This window comes from Podarcis liolepis, assembly GCF_965112155.1.
Source record: "Podarcis liolepis genome assembly, chromosome: 4".
Taxonomy (NCBI): domain Eukaryota; kingdom Metazoa; phylum Chordata; class Lepidosauria; order Squamata; family Lacertidae; genus Podarcis; species Podarcis liolepis.
In genome coordinates this window covers 89,327,804-89,350,022 of record NC_139558.1, presented here as the reverse complement: position 1 = coordinate 89,350,022, position 22,219 = coordinate 89,327,804, and the positions used below count along the sequence as shown (strand labels likewise).

At 45.6% G+C, this 22,219-nt stretch overlaps 1 protein-coding gene across 1 annotated transcript; it reads left to right on the top strand.

Moving 5' to 3' along the window:
• Positions 1–1,064: 1,064 nt before the first annotated feature.
• PANX1 (pannexin 1) lies at positions 1,065–21,982 on the top strand. The gene is made up of 5 exons (XM_083500433.1): positions 1,065–1,469; positions 11,900–12,039; positions 15,683–15,897; positions 16,767–17,437; positions 19,050–21,982. The coding sequence occupies exons 1-5, from the start codon at positions 1,289–1,291 to the stop codon at positions 19,139–19,141; spliced, it is 1,299 nt and encodes a 432-aa protein (XP_083356559.1). The 5' UTR covers positions 1,065–1,288; the 3' UTR covers positions 19,142–21,982.
• The last annotated feature ends 237 nt before the right edge of the window (positions 21,983–22,219 follow it).

Below are 22,219 nucleotides of genomic sequence, written 5' to 3'. Positions count from 1 at the left end.
CTTTTAAAATGTGGCTCTTTTGGGGGGGGCTGTTATTGGGTTAAGGTTATTATTTTGATTTTGTGATCTTTAACAGATTGCGGATGGATCTGAGCTAATTCCTTATCCCGGTTACAGTGGTACCTCGGGTTAAGAACTTAATTTGTTCCGGAAGTCCGTTCTTAAACTGAAACTGTTCTTAACCTGAAGCACCACTTTAGCTAATGGGGCCTCCCGCTGCCGCCGTGCCGCCAGAGCACAATTTCTGTTCTCATCCTAAAGCAAAGTTCTTAACCTGAAGCACTATTTCTGGGTTAGCGGAGTCTGTAACCTGAAGCGTCTGTAACCTGAAGCGTCTGTAACCCTTTTTAATATAGGTTAAGATGTTGAGTAAAGTTAAGTGATAGAGGGTAAGGATTTGCTGAACTAAATATCTGAACTGGAATACAAAAAGGGAGGTGTGAGGAGGTCAAGAAACTAGTGAATGAAGTATAGGATATGAAAATACTAATCTTTTTTCTGTTTTGTTTTTTGGGGTTCTTTATTCTTTTTCTTCTATTCTGTTAATTGGCTTTTTTTTACTTTGTACCCTTATGTGTTCTGCTTTGTATTTTTAAATTTTTGTAGTTTTTCCTTTGGCTTTTGTATTTTATGTTTAAATTTTGAAGCTATTAATTGTTCAATAAATATTACTTTTTTAAAAAATAATGAAGCGTCTGTAACCCGAGGTACCACTGTAGTTGCTTTGGAAGACGATCATCAGTCCTCCGTACAACATGACCAGTCCAACCAAGTTGATGTTGAAGAATCATTGCTTCGATACTGGTGATCTTTGCTTCTTCCAGTACCCTGGCATCAGTTCGCCTGTCTTCCCAAGTGATGCGTAAAAATTTTCGGAGACACCGTTGGTGGAATCTTTCGACGAGTTGGAGATGGCGTTAATAAGCGTACAAACAGCACTCTTTCGAAAGAGCCTCCTCCGCCTCGTCTTCTGGGAAAGCCGGCGGGGGCGGCGGCAGCCCGTTCCCGCCCGGCGACGGGGGCGTGGAGGGGGCCGGGCGGAGGCGGAGGCCTGAGCCCCGCCCTCCCTTCTCTCTCGCGCTCCTTCGCCTCGCCACCTTGCGAGGGGGGCGCGCTCGCCAAACAAAGGCAGGCAGGGCGCGCAGGCACCGGGGGGGGGGACGACCCGGCGGAGACCCCCACCAGGGAGCCCGCGGACGAAGCCAGCCCGGAGGAGAGTGCGGGTCCGGCGGGTGGGCGAGAGGCGCTTTGGGTGAGCCGGCAGCCGCCTGGCCCTCGGCGCGCCACCATGGCCATCGCCCACATCGCCACCGAGTACGTCTTCTCGGACTTCTTGCTGAAGGAGCCGTCGGAGAGCAAGTACAAGGGGCTGCGGCTGGAGCTGGCCGTCGACAAGCTGGTCACCTGCATCGCCGTCGGGCTGCCCCTGCTGCTCATCTCGCTGGCCTTCGCGCAGGAGATCTCCATAGGTAAGGGGGCTGCTGCCCCACCCCGGGGCTGGCACCGCCCGCAGGCGATGGAGGGGCCGGGCCTGGGGAGAGATAGGCACGCATGCTTAGGCACGCACCTTGCGACGGGGGGGGGGGAGCGGCTGTACCACTTCGGGCTGCAGGGGCGGTAGGGATGTGACTATACCGCAGCAGCCAATTCCGAGCATCTTTCCTCCCCCCCACCAATAAAATATTTGACGCACAAGCACAGCCGCATAGTTGATGGGCATTGCCATTCAAGGGATGTGCGTGTCACATGATCGATTATTTGGGGCGGGGCTTACCTGACCACCACCACCACCTGCCTCAATATTTTATTCGAGTTGGCACACCTGGACTGTACCACTTTTCAAATTACTATGGATTCTGAAGGTTGCAAAAGCAAATAATCAGAGCTGTTCTCAATGTAAGGACGCTTGCAGTTGCAATCCTAATCATAACTCCATGACCCTAGTCAGTTAATCCAATGGGTTTTAATGGATTAAATCTGCGCAAAGGTGCATAGAACTGAAACAAGTTTTATTGGAGTGGGGAAGCAGAGGCATTGTAGACTGGGGAAATCATTATTAATACGTTTATATCACAACTTTCAACTATTGGTATTCCTCCTGCCCATTTTATTCCCACAACAACCTTGTGAGGTTGGTCAGGCTGAGAGAGAGTGACTGGCCCAGCATTTCCCAGTGAGTTTCTGGCCGAGTGAGGATTTGAACCCTGGTTGCCTGGATCCTAGTCCAGCACTTTAACCACTGCACCACACTGGCTCATCCATAAGGAAAAGGTATTAGAACAGGTCAGGAAATATGTTTATTAGAATGAATGAATGCATTGCATTGCATCAACCACTTAGAGGTTTTGACTTTTCAGTGGTATATAAAAACTGCTAAAGAAATCTTAAGCCCCAAAGTGCTTTGAGCAGAAGTAAACGTACAGATAGACAAGGCATTTTATTTTATCAGATTTTCAGCCTCCCAAAGTTGTGTTCGGAGCATTCTAAGGCACATTATTCAAAAGCAGCAAGTTAAAACTTCTGCAACCTCCCTAAAAATGAGGATCGTTTTGCGAAAAACTCTTAAATCAGTTTTTGTTTTAATTCTTTGTCTGTCTGTCTCTCTCATCTTTACACTTCCACTGACAGTTCAAAGTCCTGCTTTATATATATCTGGGTGTGGAAACGGGCTGTGCTGCCCTTTGATGCATGACTCAACAAAAAGCCACTTAAGCTGCATTTTAATAGCCCTGGAGCATTGCTTTGCAGGTTTTTTTAATCAGAGAATTATGCCACAGAGAAGGTGCAGTAGTTACAGTGTTGGCCTAATAGCACGGAGGCCAGGGTTCATGCAGCCATGAAGATCCCTTGGGCCACTGAGTCACAGTCCCTCAGCCTGACCTACATCGCAGGGAGATGGGGAGAACACCACTGTATGCCACTTTGAGCAACTTGGAGAAAAGATGGGATGAAAGGTAAAGGTAAAGGGACCCCTGACCATTAGGTCCAATCGTGGCCGACTCTGGGGTTGCAGCGCTCATCTTACTTTATTGGCCGAGGGAGCTGGCTTACAGCTTCCGGGTCATGTGGCCAGCATGACTAAGCCGCTTCTGGCGAACCAGAGCAGCACACGGAAATGCCGTCTACCTTTCCGCCGGAGCGGTACCTATTTATCTACTTGCACTTTGACATGCTTTCGAACTGCTAGGTTGGCAGGAGCAGGGACCGAGCAACGGGAGCTCACTCCATTGCGGGGATTCGAACTGCTGACCTTCTGATCAGCAAGCCCTAGGCTCTGTGGTTTAGACAGAATAAATACACAAATAATAATCACAACATTTTCATTTTGAAAAGGAGATTTTTCTTTTATGCAGGCCAACATTTTGACGAAGCCCAAATTCCAGGGCATGCCTGTACCAATATCCTTTGTTGCGTGCCTCTTATTTTCAGTTCCATAACAGCTGTTGCTCCTCCTTGTCTCAATGCTGATATCGTCACATGATTTCTTTATAAGCCACACTTCATCCTCTAGGGCTTCTGTATGGATTGTTGTTTGTTTGTAGCTATGGCTGTTTTCCTTTATTGTAAAGCTGCTTCGAGGAAAGGAGAAACAGATGCCAATGTTTTAAGTACTGGAACCGATGGATTTTTGAGACAGAAGACAAAACTTGCATCATCCCCCGGAAGAAAAACAGGGAGAAAAATTGTAGGGCTTCAAGATTTCTGGTGGTTGTCTAGTCCAGTGTTATCCAAACTCACTTGCTAACAAAAGGATTCCTTGTTTGGGACCCAGCTGCCAAGTCCCTCGCTCTGACCTAGAATCTATTGAACGTGTTATTCCCATTGTCTGCAGATCCCGCCAGTAACCCACCCACCCCCAAAGACTCCTGTGACCTATTTATTCCCAACCAATCACTCGCGAATCACAAATCCAATCCAGACAACATAACAATCTTGGCCCTCGTATTTTTTAGCGCTTATGGAGAAGAGATCAGTTTTAGTGCTTCTGTCCTTTTAAGAGCTCTGTATGTAGAATATGGGATGCGGGTGGCGCTGTGGTCTAAACCACAGTGCCTAGGACTTGCCGATCAGAAGGTCAGAAGTTCGAATCCCTGCGATGGGGTGAGCTCCTGTTTTTCGGTCCCTGCTCCTGCCAACCTAGCAGTTTGAAAGCACGTCAAAGTGCAAGTAGATAAATAGGTACCACTATGGTGGGAAGGTAAACGGCGTTTCCATGCACTCTGGTTTCCATCACAGTGTCCCGCTGTGCCAGAAGCGGCTTAGTCATGCTGGCCACATGACCTGGAAAAACTCTGCGGGCAAACGCCGGCTCTCTCGGCCTGTAAAGCAAGATGAGCGCCACAACCCCAGAGTTGTCTGCGACTGGACTTAACTGTCAGGGGTCCTTTACCTTTACCTATACCTATTCAAAGTGCTGGTTTTGACCTATAAAGCCTTAAATGGTTCAGGGCTGCAATACTTCAAGGACCGTGTCTCTCCATATGAACTAACCCAGACCCTGCAATACTCACCTAAGGCCCTTATTCCTGTGCCTCCTCCGTGTGAGCTCTGGAGGATGACAACACGAGAACAGGCCTTTTCTGCAATGGCCCCCTGTTTGTGGGATGCTCTCTCTGGGGAGGTTCAGCTGGCATCTTCATTACGCACCTTTAGGCACCAGGCGAAAAATGTTCTTCTTCAACCACTAGCTCAGAGCCTGGTCCTGGTAACACCAGGGTTGCAGGTCTGATCCCTGTAAGGGACAGCTGTGTATTCCTGCATTGCAAGGAATTGAACTAGAAGACCCTCAGGGTCCCTTTCAAGTGTGACTCTTTGACTCTTAACCAAACCTTGGGCTGATTGACACCCGATTCCCTTTTAAATGTGTTATGGAAGTGGAGGGAGTTATGGGTTGTTCCTGTTTTTGTTTTTATTGTGTTTTTGGTTTTGTTTACATTGTATTTTTATGTTGTGAATCGCCTGAGATCTACGGATGAAGGGCAGTATACATGTCTAACTGATGATGATAATAATACAGTGGTACCTCTGGTTAAGAACTTAATTCGTTCTGGAGGTCCGTTCTTAACCTGAAACTGTTCTTAACCTGAAGCACCACTTTAGCTAATGGGGCCTGCCGCTGCGCCGCTGCTGCGTGATTTCTGTTCTCAACCTGAAGCAAAGTTCTTAACCTGAGGTACTATTCCTGAGTTAGTGGAGTCTGTAACCTGAAGCATCTGTAACCCGAGGTACCACTGTACCTTGATTGCTGGGGAACAACAGCGGCAGAGTTCAATTGCAGTCATGTCCTGGTTTTGGGCTTCCCAGGGGCATCTAATTGGCCACTGTGGAAAACAGGATGCTGAACTAAATAGTCTGACCCAGAAGGATTGTTATTTTCTCAGTGCTCTAAACCAGGAGAGGACAATGTGGTCCACTTCCAATTGCATTGGAACATTTGGTGCATATTGTAATTTTGTTGCATACAAAGTTGTCTTTATTTTGATTCAATTCAATTCTCAGTATTCCTTCGTTGTTGGATACTAAACCAGGAGAGGACATTGTGGTCCCCTCTCAATAGTGCTGCACTGCAACTCCCATCATCCTTGACCATTGGGCCATGCTGCCCAGGGCAGATGGGAGTTGCCATTCAACAACATGTGAAAGGCGGCTTGCTAGCTACGCCTGTTCTACATAATAAGCCAACAATAGTAAACACTATTGTTCCTGCTGTAGCTAAACGATGGTTAGAACCTCAGTTCATAGGTTGTCTCCTCTAGGCAATCTCTGAGCAGTAAGCCAGGAACAAACTTCAGCTATAGCTGTTGCTTTGACTGCAGCAAGAAAAACCCATGAGCCCAGGTTCAAACGATAAACCAAACTATGGCTTAGCCCTGCGTCACATGGCGGCAACACAGTCAAAATATAAGCACAGGGCCTGTGATCCTTGCTCTGGAACCTGCCCATTCACAGCAAACCACGGTGTGCTTTAGCAGTATTAGCTTAGTGTTACATGCAAACTGGGTCTCCGGGTCTCCACCGCAGAGACGCCAAGATTAAGTTTGCTGATCAGCTCACAAATTAATTTCTAATTTGAAGCAGTAATGGAAACGATATAAATCTGGAAAATAGCTATTGCATTTTTGCCTCTTCCCAAAGCTGACTTGTCAGTTGAGGAGCATATAAACGAGCAAAACAGGCATTCCGAACTACTTTATACAGTGCTAAGAATAAGCAGCGGGACTTTCCATGATTTAGGAATGACAAAGCCTCACAGCTGCCAGAGGTCATGTTTCATGGGGGGGGGGGGTGAATTTTCATTTGGCTCAAGAACTACAGCTGCTCTGCACGTCCCCTGGCCCACGCCCGTTGCAACATTGGATACAGCCATTTCTTTGGAAGACAGCTCAGTCAGTGGAGCATGAGACTCTTAATTTCAGGGTTGTGGGTTCAAGTCGCACGTTGGGCAAAAGATTCCTGCATTGCAGGGGGTTGGACTCGATGACCCTCGGGATCTATGACCCTATGAGCACCCCAGCTCAGAAAAGCTGCTTTTCCCTACCACCCCACCCCATCCTTGTCCTGCTTTTTCTCATCCTCCTTTTCACAGCATCTGGGGTTTGGGTGTTGTTCTTTTTGGAGATTCCTATTTAACAGCTACTGATGGGTGTCTGAAGCGTTCACCAGGAACCTCTGGTGTTAAGAGAAACCCAGGGTTCAACTTTCGAGCCATCACGCTTACGCGTTTACCCGGCTGCTAGTGCAAGAGTCCTTCATGTTATTTGGCAGCCCTGATCATCCAGCTTTTCCTGGCAGTGCCTAGAATGACAACAGCTTTTGTAGCCATAAAGCTCCCATCTCCCGCTGCCTGGCATTTTGGAAGAAAAGGACCACTGGGACCCATGCCAAGTTGGCTGAGGTTTAAAATAGACCCAGCTAGCTCACATAAACACACTGCTGTACTCATAAGGGAGCCCTGTGACTACTATGGCATTGATAGGACAACAGCCTTTGAAATTAATGTCAGCTGTGACTCACACTAAATCTTTTCATCCGCACTGTAAACAGGACCCCTAAAATTTCGTTGCTGCACATTGTCGATGTGAATGTGGAGATTTATCAGATGTTGGATGCTTACTGACTGCAGCGTACGTTACAAGCATTTGTGACTTCAGCCTTTGTTGTAAAAGGGGATTGGCTTTTGCATAAGTGAATCTGATCTATTGCTTCCAGCAATAATTATTTCAGGGCTGCCAGGCACTGCAGATATGAGAGGTTTTCATATAAGACATTAGGAAGCCTCCTGGCCATACCATGTGCAGAGGGAGCTTCCTTCACCCTGTGTTCCGCTTGATATCAGAGCCTTCAGAATCTCATGCCTTTTCATTGGACACATTGGCTATCAGGCGTCTCTGTTTACTTGGTTTATGGCCCACTGCAGGTGTAATTCGCACTAGGGATCCTCCTTGTCCTTTGTTTATTCCCTGTCACTGAGGAAGCACAGGCCAGTTCAACCTGTGCTGTAGAAAACTGTCTCCCTTCCTTGCATATCTTCACGCACTCAAGAACACATTTGGTTTATCTCTCTTCCTCCCTGCTCCACTGCTCTTAACCAGTGTCACGGGGGGGGGGGGACGGGACCCCCAGTCATTCAGTTTATACAAACTCCACACACACACACACACACACACACACACACACGACATACGCTACGCTTCTGTTGTAAATTCATAGAAAATCAACCATACATCGGATCTGCACCGTTCCACTTTTATTTTACTCCATGAAGGAAGGACTACAAAATGGGGAAGGTTTGATACAGGGCAGCCATAATCCCTTGAGCATACCAGCACATACACAAGAGCCCTGCCCAGTTGCTATGCCAACCCTGATGGTCCTAGACTGAAGACCATCAAGATCACAAAGAACTTGCATATGGGAGTGGATTCAGCACGGACTGGAACAAAGGACAATGATCAGCTCTTCCCTCTGTCTCCCCTTTGTCACCTGGAAAGTACTCATGGGGAGGGGGAAAGGGGGAACCAGCCAGGTGACAGGACACTCAGATTACCACCACAACTCCTCCCTCAACCCCTCCTTTTTGTGATGTATCAATGATGTAGTTGTGATGTAGTTTTAGGGGTAAATTTTGGGGGATTAGTAACTAAGAATAAAACTAATAAAAGTTGGGGTCTTCTTTTGTTCTGGACTTCCATTTTGCTTCATCTTGTTGTGGGTGGGAGTCCTGTCGTGACAGTTTCCATTAAAGGCCAAGCCTACAAGCTGCTGTTTTGCTCCAAATTGTCCTGGTTGGTGTCTTTGTTTTTTGTTCAAGGGAGTCCTCAGATTCCTCCGTTTACACCAGGCATCCCCAAACTCGGACCTCCAGATGTTTTGGGACTACAGTTCCCATCATCCCTGACCACTGGTCCTGTTAGCTAGGGATGATGGGAGTTGTAGTCCCAAAACATCTGGAGGGCTGAGTTTGGGGATGCCTGCTCTTAACCTTTCAATTTCACACCTCTACTCCTTATCTGCCTCCAGCTTTTCCTCTACACCCCACACTTAGAAGCTGTCTCCCTGCTGCTACTTCCAGCAACCTTACCCTGTTCACATGCTTCTTCTCTCAACATGCTTCTTTTGGGACGCGGGTGGCACTGTGGTCTAAACCACTGAGCCTCTTGGGCTTGCTGATCAGAAGGTTGGAGGTTCGAATCCCCGCAACGGGGTGAGCTGCCGCTGCTCTGTCCCAGCTTCTGCCAACCTAGCAGTTTGAAAGCACACCAGCGCAAGTAGAAAAGTAGGTACCGCTGTGGTGGGAAGATAAGCAGTGTTTCTGTGTGCTCTGGTTTCCATCACGGTGTTCCGTTGCGACAGAAGTGGTTTAGTCATGCTGGCCACATGACCCGGAAAGCTGTCTGTGGACAAACGCCGGCTCCCTCGGCCTGAAGCAAGATGAGCTCTGCAGCCCCATAGTTGCCTTTGACTGGACTTAACCATCCTGGGGTCCTCTACCTCTACCTCTCTTCATTTCTCTCTACTCCCTGAAGCACTCACCTCTACTATCTCTGCTGCTTTCCCCTCTCTTCCCTCTGCTTCCCTCCATCTCCTTTCTCTGTTGCTTAGCCTGTACACCCACCTACGCTGCCCCGCCCATGGGTCTTTTATCCTTTCATGGGTGGGGCATGGCAGTGTTCCCAAAGTGCTCCCCTTGGTGCCCAGCTTCCTAGCTGTGCCCTTCCCTTTCCTGGGCAGATTGACAGCAAAGAAAGACAGCTTCTCTGCTGCAGCCACTCTATCTCTCTGCACAGAGCTCTGTGCATGCCTGTTTTATACACTACTTCGCAGGTAGGAAGCCTATGACCCTCCTGATATTGTTGGAATACAGTTCCTATCAGCCCCAGCCGGCAGGGCCAATGGTCAGGCATGATGGGAGTTGCCATTTAGCAGCCGAACCCAAAGAGTACAGTGGTACCTCAGGTTACAGGTGCTTCAGGTTACAGACTCCGCTAACCCAGAAATAGTACCTCGGGTTAAGAACTTTGCTTTAGGATGAGAACAGAAATCGTGTGGCGGCGGCATGGCAGCAGCAGGAGGCTCCATTAGCTAAAGTGGTGCTTCAGGTTAAGAACAGTTTCAGGTTAAGAACAGACCTCTGGAACAAATTAAATACTTAACCTGAGGTACCACTGTACTCATTAATGGTTCCTTGTCATCCTGGGTGGGAAAGCTACAAGTGGGGTGTTTCAGGGTTCTGCCCTGGGCCCATTGTTGTTCAGCACCTTTATAAATGACTTGGAAGAAGGAATTGAGGGGGTGCTCATCAAATTTGCAGATGGCACCTGTGGCGATCCCACAGGGTCCCCGGACGTTTAACGGTCTATTGATCCCTGTGCCACCACTGTGCTCGCTTCCCCACTGCCACCAACCCGTTACTCTCTGGTAAAACACTGAGTCCAGTCAGTTGTTAAAAGTGAACCAAAAAAACATGTTTATTTTGACAAGTTTATGGTTTCTCAGATAGTATTTCTGTCAGTATCTTAACTTTAGTTTCTTTACCGGCCTATAACTTCCTAATACGTTCTGACTGATTATCTCAACTGTTTGACTAACTCCTCTTAACAAATTCTCTCACACCAGACTAGCCCAACCCTCAGACTTATCTTCTCCAGACTGTCTTCTCAACCACCCTAACTCTAACTCCTCCAAAAACCCTCTGTGCTTAAACCTTATACACAATTAACTCCACCCCTTGGGTTCACATTGGTTAGTCATATTACAATTAGTTAACCCTTTCCCTAAGAACCCAGTATGATGTCACACACATAGGAGGGCAAACGCCACAACACCAAACTGAGAAGGGTAGATAATGCTGCAAAAGACAGAATCAGAATTCAAAATAATAATAATAATAATAATAAATTTTATTTATATCCCGCCCTCCCCAGCCGAAGCCGGGCTCAGGGCGGCTAACAACAATAAAACAGTATAAAACAGTATAACATAAACAACACTCTAAAATCATTCATTGTAAAATTAATTAATTCAGGCCACTGGCAACCATTGGGCCAGAGCTCCGCGAAGATTGCCGAGGGAGGGAGCCAGGCTGTGCCCTGGCCAAAGGCCTGGTGGAACAGCTCTGTCTTGCAGGCCCTGCGGAAAGATGTCAAGTCCCGCAGGGCCCTGGTCTCTTGTGACAGAGTGTTCCACCAGATCGGAGCCACAGCCGAAAAAGCCCTGGCTCTAGTTGAGGCCAGCCTAACTTCTCTGTGGCCTGGGACCTTCAAGATGTTTTTATTTGAAGACCGTAAGTTTCTCTGTGGGGCATACCAGGAGAGGCGGTCCCGTAGGTACGAGGGTCCTAGGCCGTATAGGGCTTTAAAGGTTAAAACCAGCACCTTAAATCTGATCCTGTACTCCACTGGGAGCCAGTGCAGCTGGTGTAGCACCGGATGAATGTGATCTCGCAGCGAAGACCCCATAAGGAGTCTCGCCGCGGCATTCTGCACCCGCTGGAGTTTCTGGGTCAGTCTCAAGGGCAGCCCCACGTAGAGCGAGTTACAATAATCCAATCTGGAGGTGACCGTCGCGTGGATCACAGTGGCCAGGTCAGGGCGAGAGAGGTAAGGAGCCAACTGCTTAGCTTGGCGGAGATGGAAAAATGCCGCCTTTGTTATAGCTGCAATCTGCGCCTCCATGGAAAGGGAGGCGTCGAAGATTACACCCAAACTCTTAACAGACGGTGCTGGCACTAATTGCGCCCCCGCAAGAGATGGGAGTTGCCCCCCCAATCCCATATCGCCCCGCCCTAGCCACAGGACCTCTGTCTTCGAAGGATTTAGCTTCAACCGGCTCCCACGTAACCATCCAGCCACAGCTTCCAAACATCTGGTCAGTGTGTCTGGGGCCAAGTCAGGATGGCCATCCATCAACAGATAGAGTTGGGTGTCATCGGCATACTGATGGCAACCCAGCCCAAAACTCCGGACAAGCTGGGCGAGGGGGCGCATAAAGATGTTGAAAAGCATGACCATAACAAATTGCAGAACTGGGCCCAAGCTAACAAAATGAATGACACTCATGTGAAACAAATTGTGTTTTGTAATGGGTTTCAATGGTGAACCTTTCCCATGGGTTCACTGTTTCAAACTCCACCTTGCATGTAGAAAAGAAGAAGGCTAGGCTTCCTGGTTTTCTGTGTCCTCCCCACCCACTTAAGCATTCAGACATGAACCCGTGTTTGCTCAGTGCATGTCTGCTCACACGCCATGCCTGCAGCGTGAAATGGTGCAACCTGGGCAAAACATCCTTGACTTGACCCAGCTGCCTATCCAAATGGGTTCCAAGCCCTCCGTTTTTGTATTGTACCCTGTATGTTTCATGCTGTTCCCCCTTTTACAGTGCATCCTTCTTTACTTGCTAGGTACCCAGATGAGCTGCTTTTCTCCAAGTACCTTTTCCTGGCGCCAGGCTGCTTACGTGGACTCCTACTGCTGGGCGGCTGTGCAGCAAAAACAGCTTTCACAGAGCGACTCGGGGCACCTTCCACTCTGGCTTCATAAAGTTTGTATAATTGGCCTTCGTCACCTTCTTTATTCTGGGTAATAAAAACCCGGCTCAGACACCTGAAGCTGTAGCATTCCATTCCCACTGGCATTCATGGTTTTTCTCATATTAATGTGCGAGCTACATTTTCTCTGTGGTTTAATTGTTATCATTCCTTAGCTGCCTTTTTTTTAAAATAAATATTTTATTAAGTTTTCACAATAGAAAAGCATTCAAGAAAATATACCAAGACAAAGAAAATACTACCTTCCTTAGCTGCCTTTTCCCCTAATGCCCCAGAGCTTTTAAACTTGTTGCTGTTAGAAGTAGTAGTTTAATTTTTTTGAAAAAATAGCAATCATAATCCCCATGACCCGATTATGTCTGTTTCCATTTGAAAGCAGCAAATTATAGGGTAAAAGCTTTCCTAATCTGTGCCGTTTCAAGTGGAATCATTTCATAATTAAATATTCTCTCTTTTTTAAAAAAATAATATTTATTACTTTCCAACAATTTAGACATTACATAGAAAAAGAAAATAAACAATACAATACAAAAACAATACCTAACACTGAACTAACAAAAACAATTTAAACTAAGAAAACAAAACAAAGACAATTTAAAACACATCAAATAGTTTCAATCTTTCATTCACTTATTTCCATGACCTCATCACACCTCCCTTTTTGTATTCCACTTCTATTAGTTGTTTCAGCAATTCCTTTCCATCTTCCTCTGCTTTCTATCCTATAATTATCTTAACACATTTTGACCTTATTTTCCCCTTTAATTCTCTATTAATCTATTTATACTTAATTCCTTATAACATTTCTGCTGAAGCCATATAACTTCATTCCAACATTTTTCTAACATTCATTGATTTTACAATATTTCTGTAAATAGTCTTTAAACTTTTTCCAATCTTCCACCGACTCTTCTCCCTGGTCTCGGATTCTGCCAGTCATTTCTGCCAATTCCATATAGTCCATCAACTTCATCTGCCATTCTTCCCGGGTGGGTAAATCTTGTGTCTTCCAATACTTCGCGATGAGTATTCTTGCTGCTGTTGTAGCATACATAAAAAAAGTTCTATCCTTCTTTAGCACCAATTGGCCGACCATGCCCAGGAGAAAGGCCTCTGGTTTCTTCAGAAAGGTATATTTGAATACCTTTTTCATTTCATTATAAATCATCTCCCAGAATGTCTTAATCCTTGGGCATGTCCACCAAAGGTGAAAGAATGTACCTTCAGTCTCATTACATTTCCAACATTTATTTTCGGGCAAATGGTAAATTTTTGCAAGCTTGACTGGTGTCATGTACCACCTATAAATCATTTTCATTAAGTTTTCTCTTAAGGCATTACATGCCGTAAATTTCATACCTGTGGTCCATAACTGTTCCCAGTCAGCCATCATTATATTATGTCCAACATCTTGTGCCCATTTAATAATAGCTGATTTCACCGTTTCATCCTGGGTGTTCCATTTCAACAGCAAGTTATACATTTTTGACAACATAATTAAATATTCTCTCTCACAACACATATTGAAAGCAGCCTTCCTTGAAACGGGGGCGGGGGGGGGGGGGAATGCCAGGAAGAAGAGCTAGCGATCACATCCATACTATAGATTTGAACCACATTTAACATGAATAGCCTCCCCCAAAGAATTCTGGGAACTGTACTTTATCCCTCACCTTTCATTGTCAGTGTGAGGAAAGCAGTATGAGCAGAAGGGCAATTGGGAATCAGGGGATTGTGTGTAGGTTAACAAAGCAAGCAAGGACACAGTCCCTAGAGGAAATAAATGAGTTGAGACTGTTGTTTATAGTTAACAAAAGCTGCTGCGGGCCATGGAAACTTATGTCGCCACGCATTCGTGAGTGGGGTCATAGGGCTCTTCGCTTGGTTTTGCTAGCAGTCTTTTTGAAGCGCATTCACTTTGCTGTCATTTGCAGCAGTGCTAGTTCAGAATGCTAAAGCGAGAGAGAAGCAGCTGCTTCTTACCTAAAGGAAGCGAGGAATGGGCAGAGGAGCTTGCAGGGGAAGAAAACAAGGTCAAGAGGAAAGTTTGAGAGCCAGAAAGCAGTTGAATGCAAATAGGCTTCTCATCTAGTCTTAATTCTCTAGCTGTTACCCAAAAAAACCAAAAGGTCCTCTTGGTTGGAGTAAGAGCTCTTCAAGACTGATTTGATTCCCCGACGGTTCCAAAGATTGGACCATTTCCCAGATACAGACTCAGTCTGTAGAGGAATAAAGAATGTGTGAGCCAGGCAGCCGACACGGTTTCAGCCTGACCTCAGCTCCGCTTCCATGTGTTCCCATACTGCCACAGCTCCTCTCGTCTAATTTCCCCCCACTACATCACAATGGAGTCTGAATTCTCAAGGCACAGCTTAAGATTCCAATTTGCTCTTACAGCCCACGTTTGTGTTCTTCCTATCAACCTGTTGTTTTGAGTTGTCCTTCGTCTGAAGGCCATTCACAGCCGCGTGTGATGTGACAACATCAGTAGTGAGCTGTACTTAAGTGCATCAGTCTGCCACTGTTCTTACACCCTCTCTGGCTTTGGGTGGCCAACTTTTTTCCATTGGTCCTGCTCCTATCCGTTTACAGCCTCTGGCATCCCCAAAAAAGAGGACACTTCTGCAGTCATGTTAGCGTGATAAAATGCTCTATCTGCTTTTCAGTCTGCTGTTGAAATCGCAGCAGCAGTGTCAGCTAAAATGTTGGCATGCTTACTCTTATTTATTCATTTATTTTAAAGGCGCTATATTTTGCTCTTTGGTGGTGCTTCCAAGGCAATCAGCCTCAGTCTCTTGCACAATCCTAGGCAAGTCTACGGAGAAGTATGCCCCTTTAAGTTAGTGGGACCTATTCCCAGATAAGTGTGTACAGGATAGCAGTGAATGTTATTATTAGTACGCTTTCCAGACCTGTATCGCAAAATAACCCCAATATTAGGAATAAAGGAAACTGCCCTGTACTGAATCACACCATTGATCTATCTAGCTTAGTTCTGTCTACACTGGTTGGCAGGAGCTCTCCAGGATTTCAGATATTCCCAGCCCGACCTGGAAATGCTGGCAAGTTTTGTTTTTGTTTTTTTCCAATAATATTTATTAAGTTTCATACAAATACAACACATACTATAAAATCAATGAAACAAAAATAAAATAAAAAAATAAAAAATAATAAAAATAAAAATAAAACAAATATAGCAAATGATAACCAAAAATACAACTACAAACACATAAACAATAAAAAAATAATTAATTAATTAAACTTCCAACTTCTTAAACGCATTACTTGGCTTCCTCTAATCTCTTCCATCTGAATTTCCTTGTACCTGAATGTAGCAGTTTTCCAGTATCGTTATTCAAAAATACAATATTCCAATTATAATCAAACTTCTTAACTTTTCTTAATCTCTATGTCTCATTTCTTTATTGAGTCCTAATTTAATGCTAGGCCTATTTAGTACCTTCAAGTAACTACTAATCTTTAATATTCGAGCTTCTGCCTACAAAGCAAATGCTCTATCACGGAGCCACCAATTCAGTTTGCAAAGTGTCTCAGCAGTCCTGCTTGCGTCTTACTATTTAACAGATTGCGGATGGATCTGAGATAATTCCTTATCCCGGTTATTTTCTTCCGCAGTTTTTCCCATACATCCTCCTGCTGGTTGCAATCCTCCTGTACCTGCCATGTCTCTTCTGGCGCTTCACCTCAGCCCCCCACCTTTGCTCAGACCTGAAATTTATTATGGAAGAACTCGACAAATCCTATAACAGGGCAATCAAAGCCGCAAACAGCTGCCGCAATGGGGACGTGAGGGGCTCATCTCCGGCCATTAATGAGAATATGGCTCAGAGGTAACATCCCACTCCTTTCCATTTTCTAAAATTAAAATGAACTTGAGTTGGAATAATAGGTAAGCTACTCACATCCAGAGTCTGACAACTTTAGGAGGGCCACAGGGCCCCCATTCTTGACTTAGGTAATAGGAGGCTTTTCTTCAGCTGCACCTGCCATCAGAAGTTAGGCAGGTGGCAATCAGAAAAGAGCCTTCTCTGTGGTGGCCCCTCAGTGTTGAAGCACTGTCCTCAGAGCTGCTCACCTGGCTCACCATTTTAATTGAATTTCAAGCAGTTCTCCATTCTGCCATCCCATTGCAAACCCCTCCCCCCCCCACACCATCATCAACCTCATGAGAGCCAGTGTGGCGTGGTGGTTAAGAGCAGTGGACTCGTAATCTGGTGAACCGGGTTCGATTCCCCGCTCCTCCACATGCAGCTGCTGGGTGACCTTGGGCTATCACACTTCTTTGAAGTCTCTCAGCCCCACTCACCTCACAGAGTGTTTGTTGTGGGGGAGGAAGGGAAAAGGAGATTGTTAGCCGCTTTGAGACTCCTTAGGGTAGTGATAAAGCAAGGTATCAATCCAAACTCCTCTTCTTCTTCTTCATGTTGGAGAAAGTAGACTCTGTCCTGCAAAAGCATGCGCTGAACACAGTAGTCTTTGGGGTGCCATGATGCACTCTGTTGTTTTTGCAGTTGCTCTTTCAGGACGCATCTGAAAATTTATGACACTGGTGCTTTGGAATCTGAGCCCTCTCAGTGTGTGTGTGTGTGTGGGTGTGTGTGTGTGTGTGTGTGTTGTGCAGCATCTGAGCAAATGAAATCATGGTGTAATGGCTCTGAATACTGTCTCTTTGGTGTCTCTCCCCTCCCCCCCCCCCAAGTTTCTGGGAAATATCCGAAAGCCACTTCAAATACCCCATTGTGGAACAGTACCTGAAGACGAAGAAGGGCTCCAAGAGCTTAATAATCAAGTACATTATTTGCCGTTTGCTGACCCTGATGATCATTCTGCTCTCCTGCCTCTACTTGGGATATTACATCAGCCTCTCCTCAATGACCGATGAGTTTATCTGCAACATCAAAACCGGGATATTGAAGAACGACACCACTGTTCCCGAACGCTTCCAGTGCAAACTGATTGCCGTCGGTGTCTTCCAGCTCCTCAGCTATATCAACATCATAGTGTACCTCTTGCTCATGCCCATTGTGGTCTATGCGCTGCTGGTCCCTTTCAGGCAGCGCTCAGACATTCTGCAAGTGTACGAGCTCCTGCCAACGTTTGATGTCCTCAAAGTCAAAACCAAACACTACAACGACTTGAGCCTCTACCTCCTCTTCCTCGAGGAGAACGTCAGCGAGCTTAAATCTTACAAGTGCCTCAAAGTTCTGGAGAACCTGAAAGGCAGCGGCGAGAAGTTCGACCCCATGCAACTCCTGATGAATCTCGGCTCGATTAAAACGGACGTTGTAGACGGCAAGTCAGCCACCATCAAAGAGGACTCTGGAAAGAAAGCAGAGCCGGAAAAGGCAAACAGTGCGCTAGAACTGAAGGGTAAAGTCGTTTCACTTCGGTTTGCTTCCTTTTATTTTATGCATATATCAGTGCTCCTAATACATTGATCAAAGTGGTTTGCAAGTTTTTAAATACCGTATTTTTTGCTCTGTAAGACTCACTTTTTCCCTCCTAAAAAGTAAGGGGAAATGTGTGTGCATCTTATGGAGCGAATGCAGGCTGCGCAGCTATCCCAGAAGCCAGAACAGCAAGAGGGATTGCTGCTTTCACTGCGCAGCAATCCCTCTTGCTGTTCTGGCTTCTGAGATTCAGATTATTTTTTTTCTTGTTTTCCTCCTCCAAAAACTATGGTCTTATGGTCTGGAGCGTCTTATAGAGCGAAAAATATGGTACTACACGAAAAGCTATGAAACACTTCATTTTGTTAAGGATTAAAAAAACGCCACAGCTAAAACAAGCAAACAGACCTGTGCATTTTGAGGAGGAGGTGTATTAATTGCCTCATGCTAATGCCTCCAGATAATTTACAAAAGCATATCATAAGTGTAAAGTTATGAAATGCAGCAGCTTAAAACACCGTAAAACAATGCCATTCTGTCAAACCTTTCTACATGTAGACTTAAAGTAGCGTTTGGGATGTGAAGTCATGGATCACACATCCAATGTGTTTTCATCTTGAAGTAAGCCTGCTGAATTCGAAGGGATTTATTCCCCACCCCTCAAATGTGTACAAGATGGTCACCCCAATGTCTTTAAATTTTAAATACCAGTTAGGAAAGAAATGCTGTGGACTACTACCTGCAAGCCTTATTTCACACTTGCTCCATTCCTGGAGTTATACCCCAGATATCCTAGAATCTGTGGGTATTTCTCAAATGCCTCTGATATTATTATTATTATTATTATTATTATTATTATTATTATTATTATTATTATTATACCACCCAGAGGTCTCAGGGTGGCTCACAGAAAAAATCAAAATATAAAACAAAAAAATGTATAATCAAAATAAAAACAACAATTCAATAACCCCCCTAATGTAAAGATCAGGCTACAAACCTGCAGACAGCTAGGGAGGCAACTTCAACAGCCTAGATAGACACATAAAGGTAAAGGGATCCCTGACCACTAGGTCCAGTCATGACCGATTCTGGGGTTTCGGCGCTCATCTCGCTTTATTGGCCAAGGGAGCTTCCAGGTCATGTGGCCAGCATGACTAAGCCGCTTCTCGCGAACCAGAGCAGCACACGGAAACGCCGTTTACCTTCCCGCCAGAGCACTACCTATTTATCTACTTGCACTTTGACGTGCTTTCGAACTGCTAGGTAGGGAGGAGCAGGGACTGAACTACGGGAGCTCACCCCGTCGCGGGGATTCGAACCGCCAACCTTCTGATTGGCAAGTCCTAGGCTCTGTGGTTTAACCCACAGTGCCACCCGCATCCCAGATAGACACATAGCTACAGTCTTAAACTATGTGAAGGACTGGAAGCTCCTCTTCTCTCTCTCTCTCTCTCTCTCTCACACACACACACACACACACACACACACGTACACGGACATTGTGTTTGAGGGCAACAAGACTACTTGTTTGTGATTTCTATGGAAAAGGATAACTGAGCTTCCATTTGCCACGACTTGTTGTCTTTCAGATGCAACAGAACAGACGTCACCTGGCAACGGAGCAGAAGCAGGTAAAGAAGACGTCAAACTTCGCCAGAGGCTTCTTGATTCTTCGTGCTGATGGGCCCACGTAGCAATTTGTGGATTGGGACTGTTCTTTCCCGTTACTCCAGCGTAAGCCATACTGAACACTGGGTGCTCGCCTCATTGTTGAGTGTGTAAGGGGGCTGGGCCTAAGGGCAAACCATAGTTTACAAGCTTTTTATATGCCTATGTTTACATGCCTGCCCAGCCCCTATGTCTTATGGCCTACTGTTGAGGTTATTTATGCCAATTCTGTGGGATAGAAACGATGGAAGAAAGTCCACATTGTAAGTAGGACACAGAGAGAAATATCCTGGATGTCCTGAAGGAAAAAGGAGTTAGCTTTTCTCACCAATGGAACACTTGGAGCCTAGTTGTACACAGGTGTGGATATCACAGCATAAGCCTAACTATGTCTACTCTGAAGTAAATCCTATTGAATTTATTGCAACTTATTCCTAGGTAAGGATTGCAGCCTTAATCACTCTACACTTGAGCCTGGTTCGCATGTGTGCATGTACGCACTTGTTTCCCGTTCGATTAATGACCATGCACTTAAAACCAAGGTAACCAACAACTTGAGCTCTGAAATTAGGAATATTTCATGGACTTGGATCAAGAGGTGGACTGAACTGTGGGGATAAGACTGCAAAGGGGGAAACGCTGGTTTTTTTCATGATCTTTCCAAACATGGAGAAATCATGTCCTCTTTCAGTTGTTTGTCGAAACAAATACGCACCTGCTAAATATATACATATTAATCTGCTGTGGTGTTAGAACCGCCACTGTGATTGCACAGAGGGATGCTATGAGAATATACATAATAATTCAGGTAATGTGGATAAATGGTGCTCCTTGTGTTCTTGTTATTTCAGTCGTGATGCACATGTAAGAGATCCTTGTGCCCCTTAGGATTTTCCTGCAATCTTCTGTGTGGAAAATGCTTAGGACTTTCCGTGGTCAGCTGCTACTGTGCTTCCGGGGAAGGTGTCCTACGGTCACCCCTCCCCCTTAGAAAAAACGGTGAGGACAGCCCTAAAAACTGAATTAGGCCTGTTGTTTTGGAAGTAGACTGACTGCGAAACTGGGCTTTCTTTGCAGCCGGGGTTCCTCCTTGCACAGAGGAACTCCTCATGCGCACAAGTGTAGATCTCTTTCCCATTATATCCAAAGGCATGGATGTAGCAGGCAGCAGCAGCCAGGGTGCAGTCGTGGCATGACAGAAGCAACAGCAGTGGGTGGCTTTTAGGGACCGCAGTCCTCTCAGGTGCTCTTCGAACTGCAAGCAGAAAAACCTCTTTTAAGAACGAGGGTGCTTGTTTTGAAAAACACCATTTCAGCGCTCTCCACATTGATGCAGTGTTTTCTTCTATTGCTACTTGTGTTACGCCAACATCTGTGGAGAACCTTTGTCCCCCCGGAGCTACAAGTCCCCTCTTCATGGGCCATGCTGCTGGGGCAGATGGGAGCTGTAGTTTAACAAAGGGCCAGAGGTACCTGTATTAAGGGAGATTTGACAAAGGTCTACGATAGGGCTAAAACCAGCCTTAACCTTACCAACCGTTGCCTTCAGCATTCAGTGTCAATGGTCTTTTTAACAGTGACAAAATGCAGCTAACTGTGTGATTGATTATTCACGGCTTAAAGGGAGGTTTTGTCATGTGCAGCCCGGACACTGAGGTCCAGCTCTGAGGGCCTTCTGGCAGGAAGTGAGGTTACAGGGAACCAGGCAGAGGGCCTTCTCGGTAGTGGCGCCCGCCCTGTGGAACGACCTCCCATCAGATGTCAAGGAAATGAACAACTATCGATCTGACTTTTAGAAGACATCTGAAGGCAACCCTGTATCGGGAATATTTTTTAAAATGTCTAATGTTTTACCATTTTTTTATGTGCTGTAACTTGCCTAGAGTGGCTGGGGAAACCCAGCCAGATGGGCAGGGTATAAATAATAAAGTTATTGTTGTTATTATTATTTACTCGTGGTATGATGTAGGGGAAGATTGTAGATCTGTAATCCCTGTCCAACCCCCAGGATAAAGGACTGCTGTGGCTTTTGTACGGAGCCCATGGTCGTCTCACGGACTATTAACCCGTACACCATTAATCCACTGCCACCAACCAGCTCCTCCCCGGTAAATCACTTAGTCTCCGTCAGGTTCTTAAGTTAACAAAGAAGAGTGTAGTTTATTGCAGACACAAACAAACTTTAACTGCATTCCAGACGTTGTTTCTCTTTACCTTCTTAGTCTTATTTTATCATGTCTCTATCTCTTCTACCTCCCCTCACACAAGAACCAATTGCACTGTCTCTCTGTTTCCAACTGCCTACCAACTGCTTTTCCAACTGCCTTTCCCAACCAACCAACTGACTAAAACCAACCAACTATCCACAACCCAAACCTCGGGCTAAGCCCTTTTATAAACAGGTAGGCTCCGCCTCCAGCTTTCCTATTGGTCCACATACTAACCCTTTCTCTCCCCCTGTACAGACATTTTCAAACGAACGGGCAAATGCCACATCTGCCAATTGCAGTATAGCCTTTGAGACTTTGAAAGCTGCTGCCACTTGTAGTAGGCAGACCACTTTTACATGTATATGTATATGTATATGTATATGTATATGTATATGTATATGTATATGTATATGTATATGTATATATGTGTGTGTGATCATGTTCACTTTGTATTGCATGGAGTAGACTTGGGGGGGATTTGCATAAGATGTTGACAGCTTGAAACATTTCAAGGACTACTGCAATTATGTTTGAACAAAACGCCACTCCAGTGTGACAACAGTAAGATTTGTCACATTTGTTAGTGGCTGAACCAAAAGCCATTTATAAAAATTTGTGTATGAATAAATGTTGCCTCCTTGTGACACGTTTTCTGGAGTCTTTTCTTCGCTGAATGGGAAATGATTTGGAAACAAATAATAAATCTACCAGCAGCACATGACATTCACCCCCTGCTCAGGCGTTTCTTTTCAGCAATTAAAGCTCTTTATTTAAAGCTAGCTTGAAATCTAGCTTTTTGTCTGTTAAAAGTGTGCGAAGGATTCAGGAGTCTTCCCACTTGGTTTGATGCGACAAGTGAAATGGTAGCTATCCCACTTTCT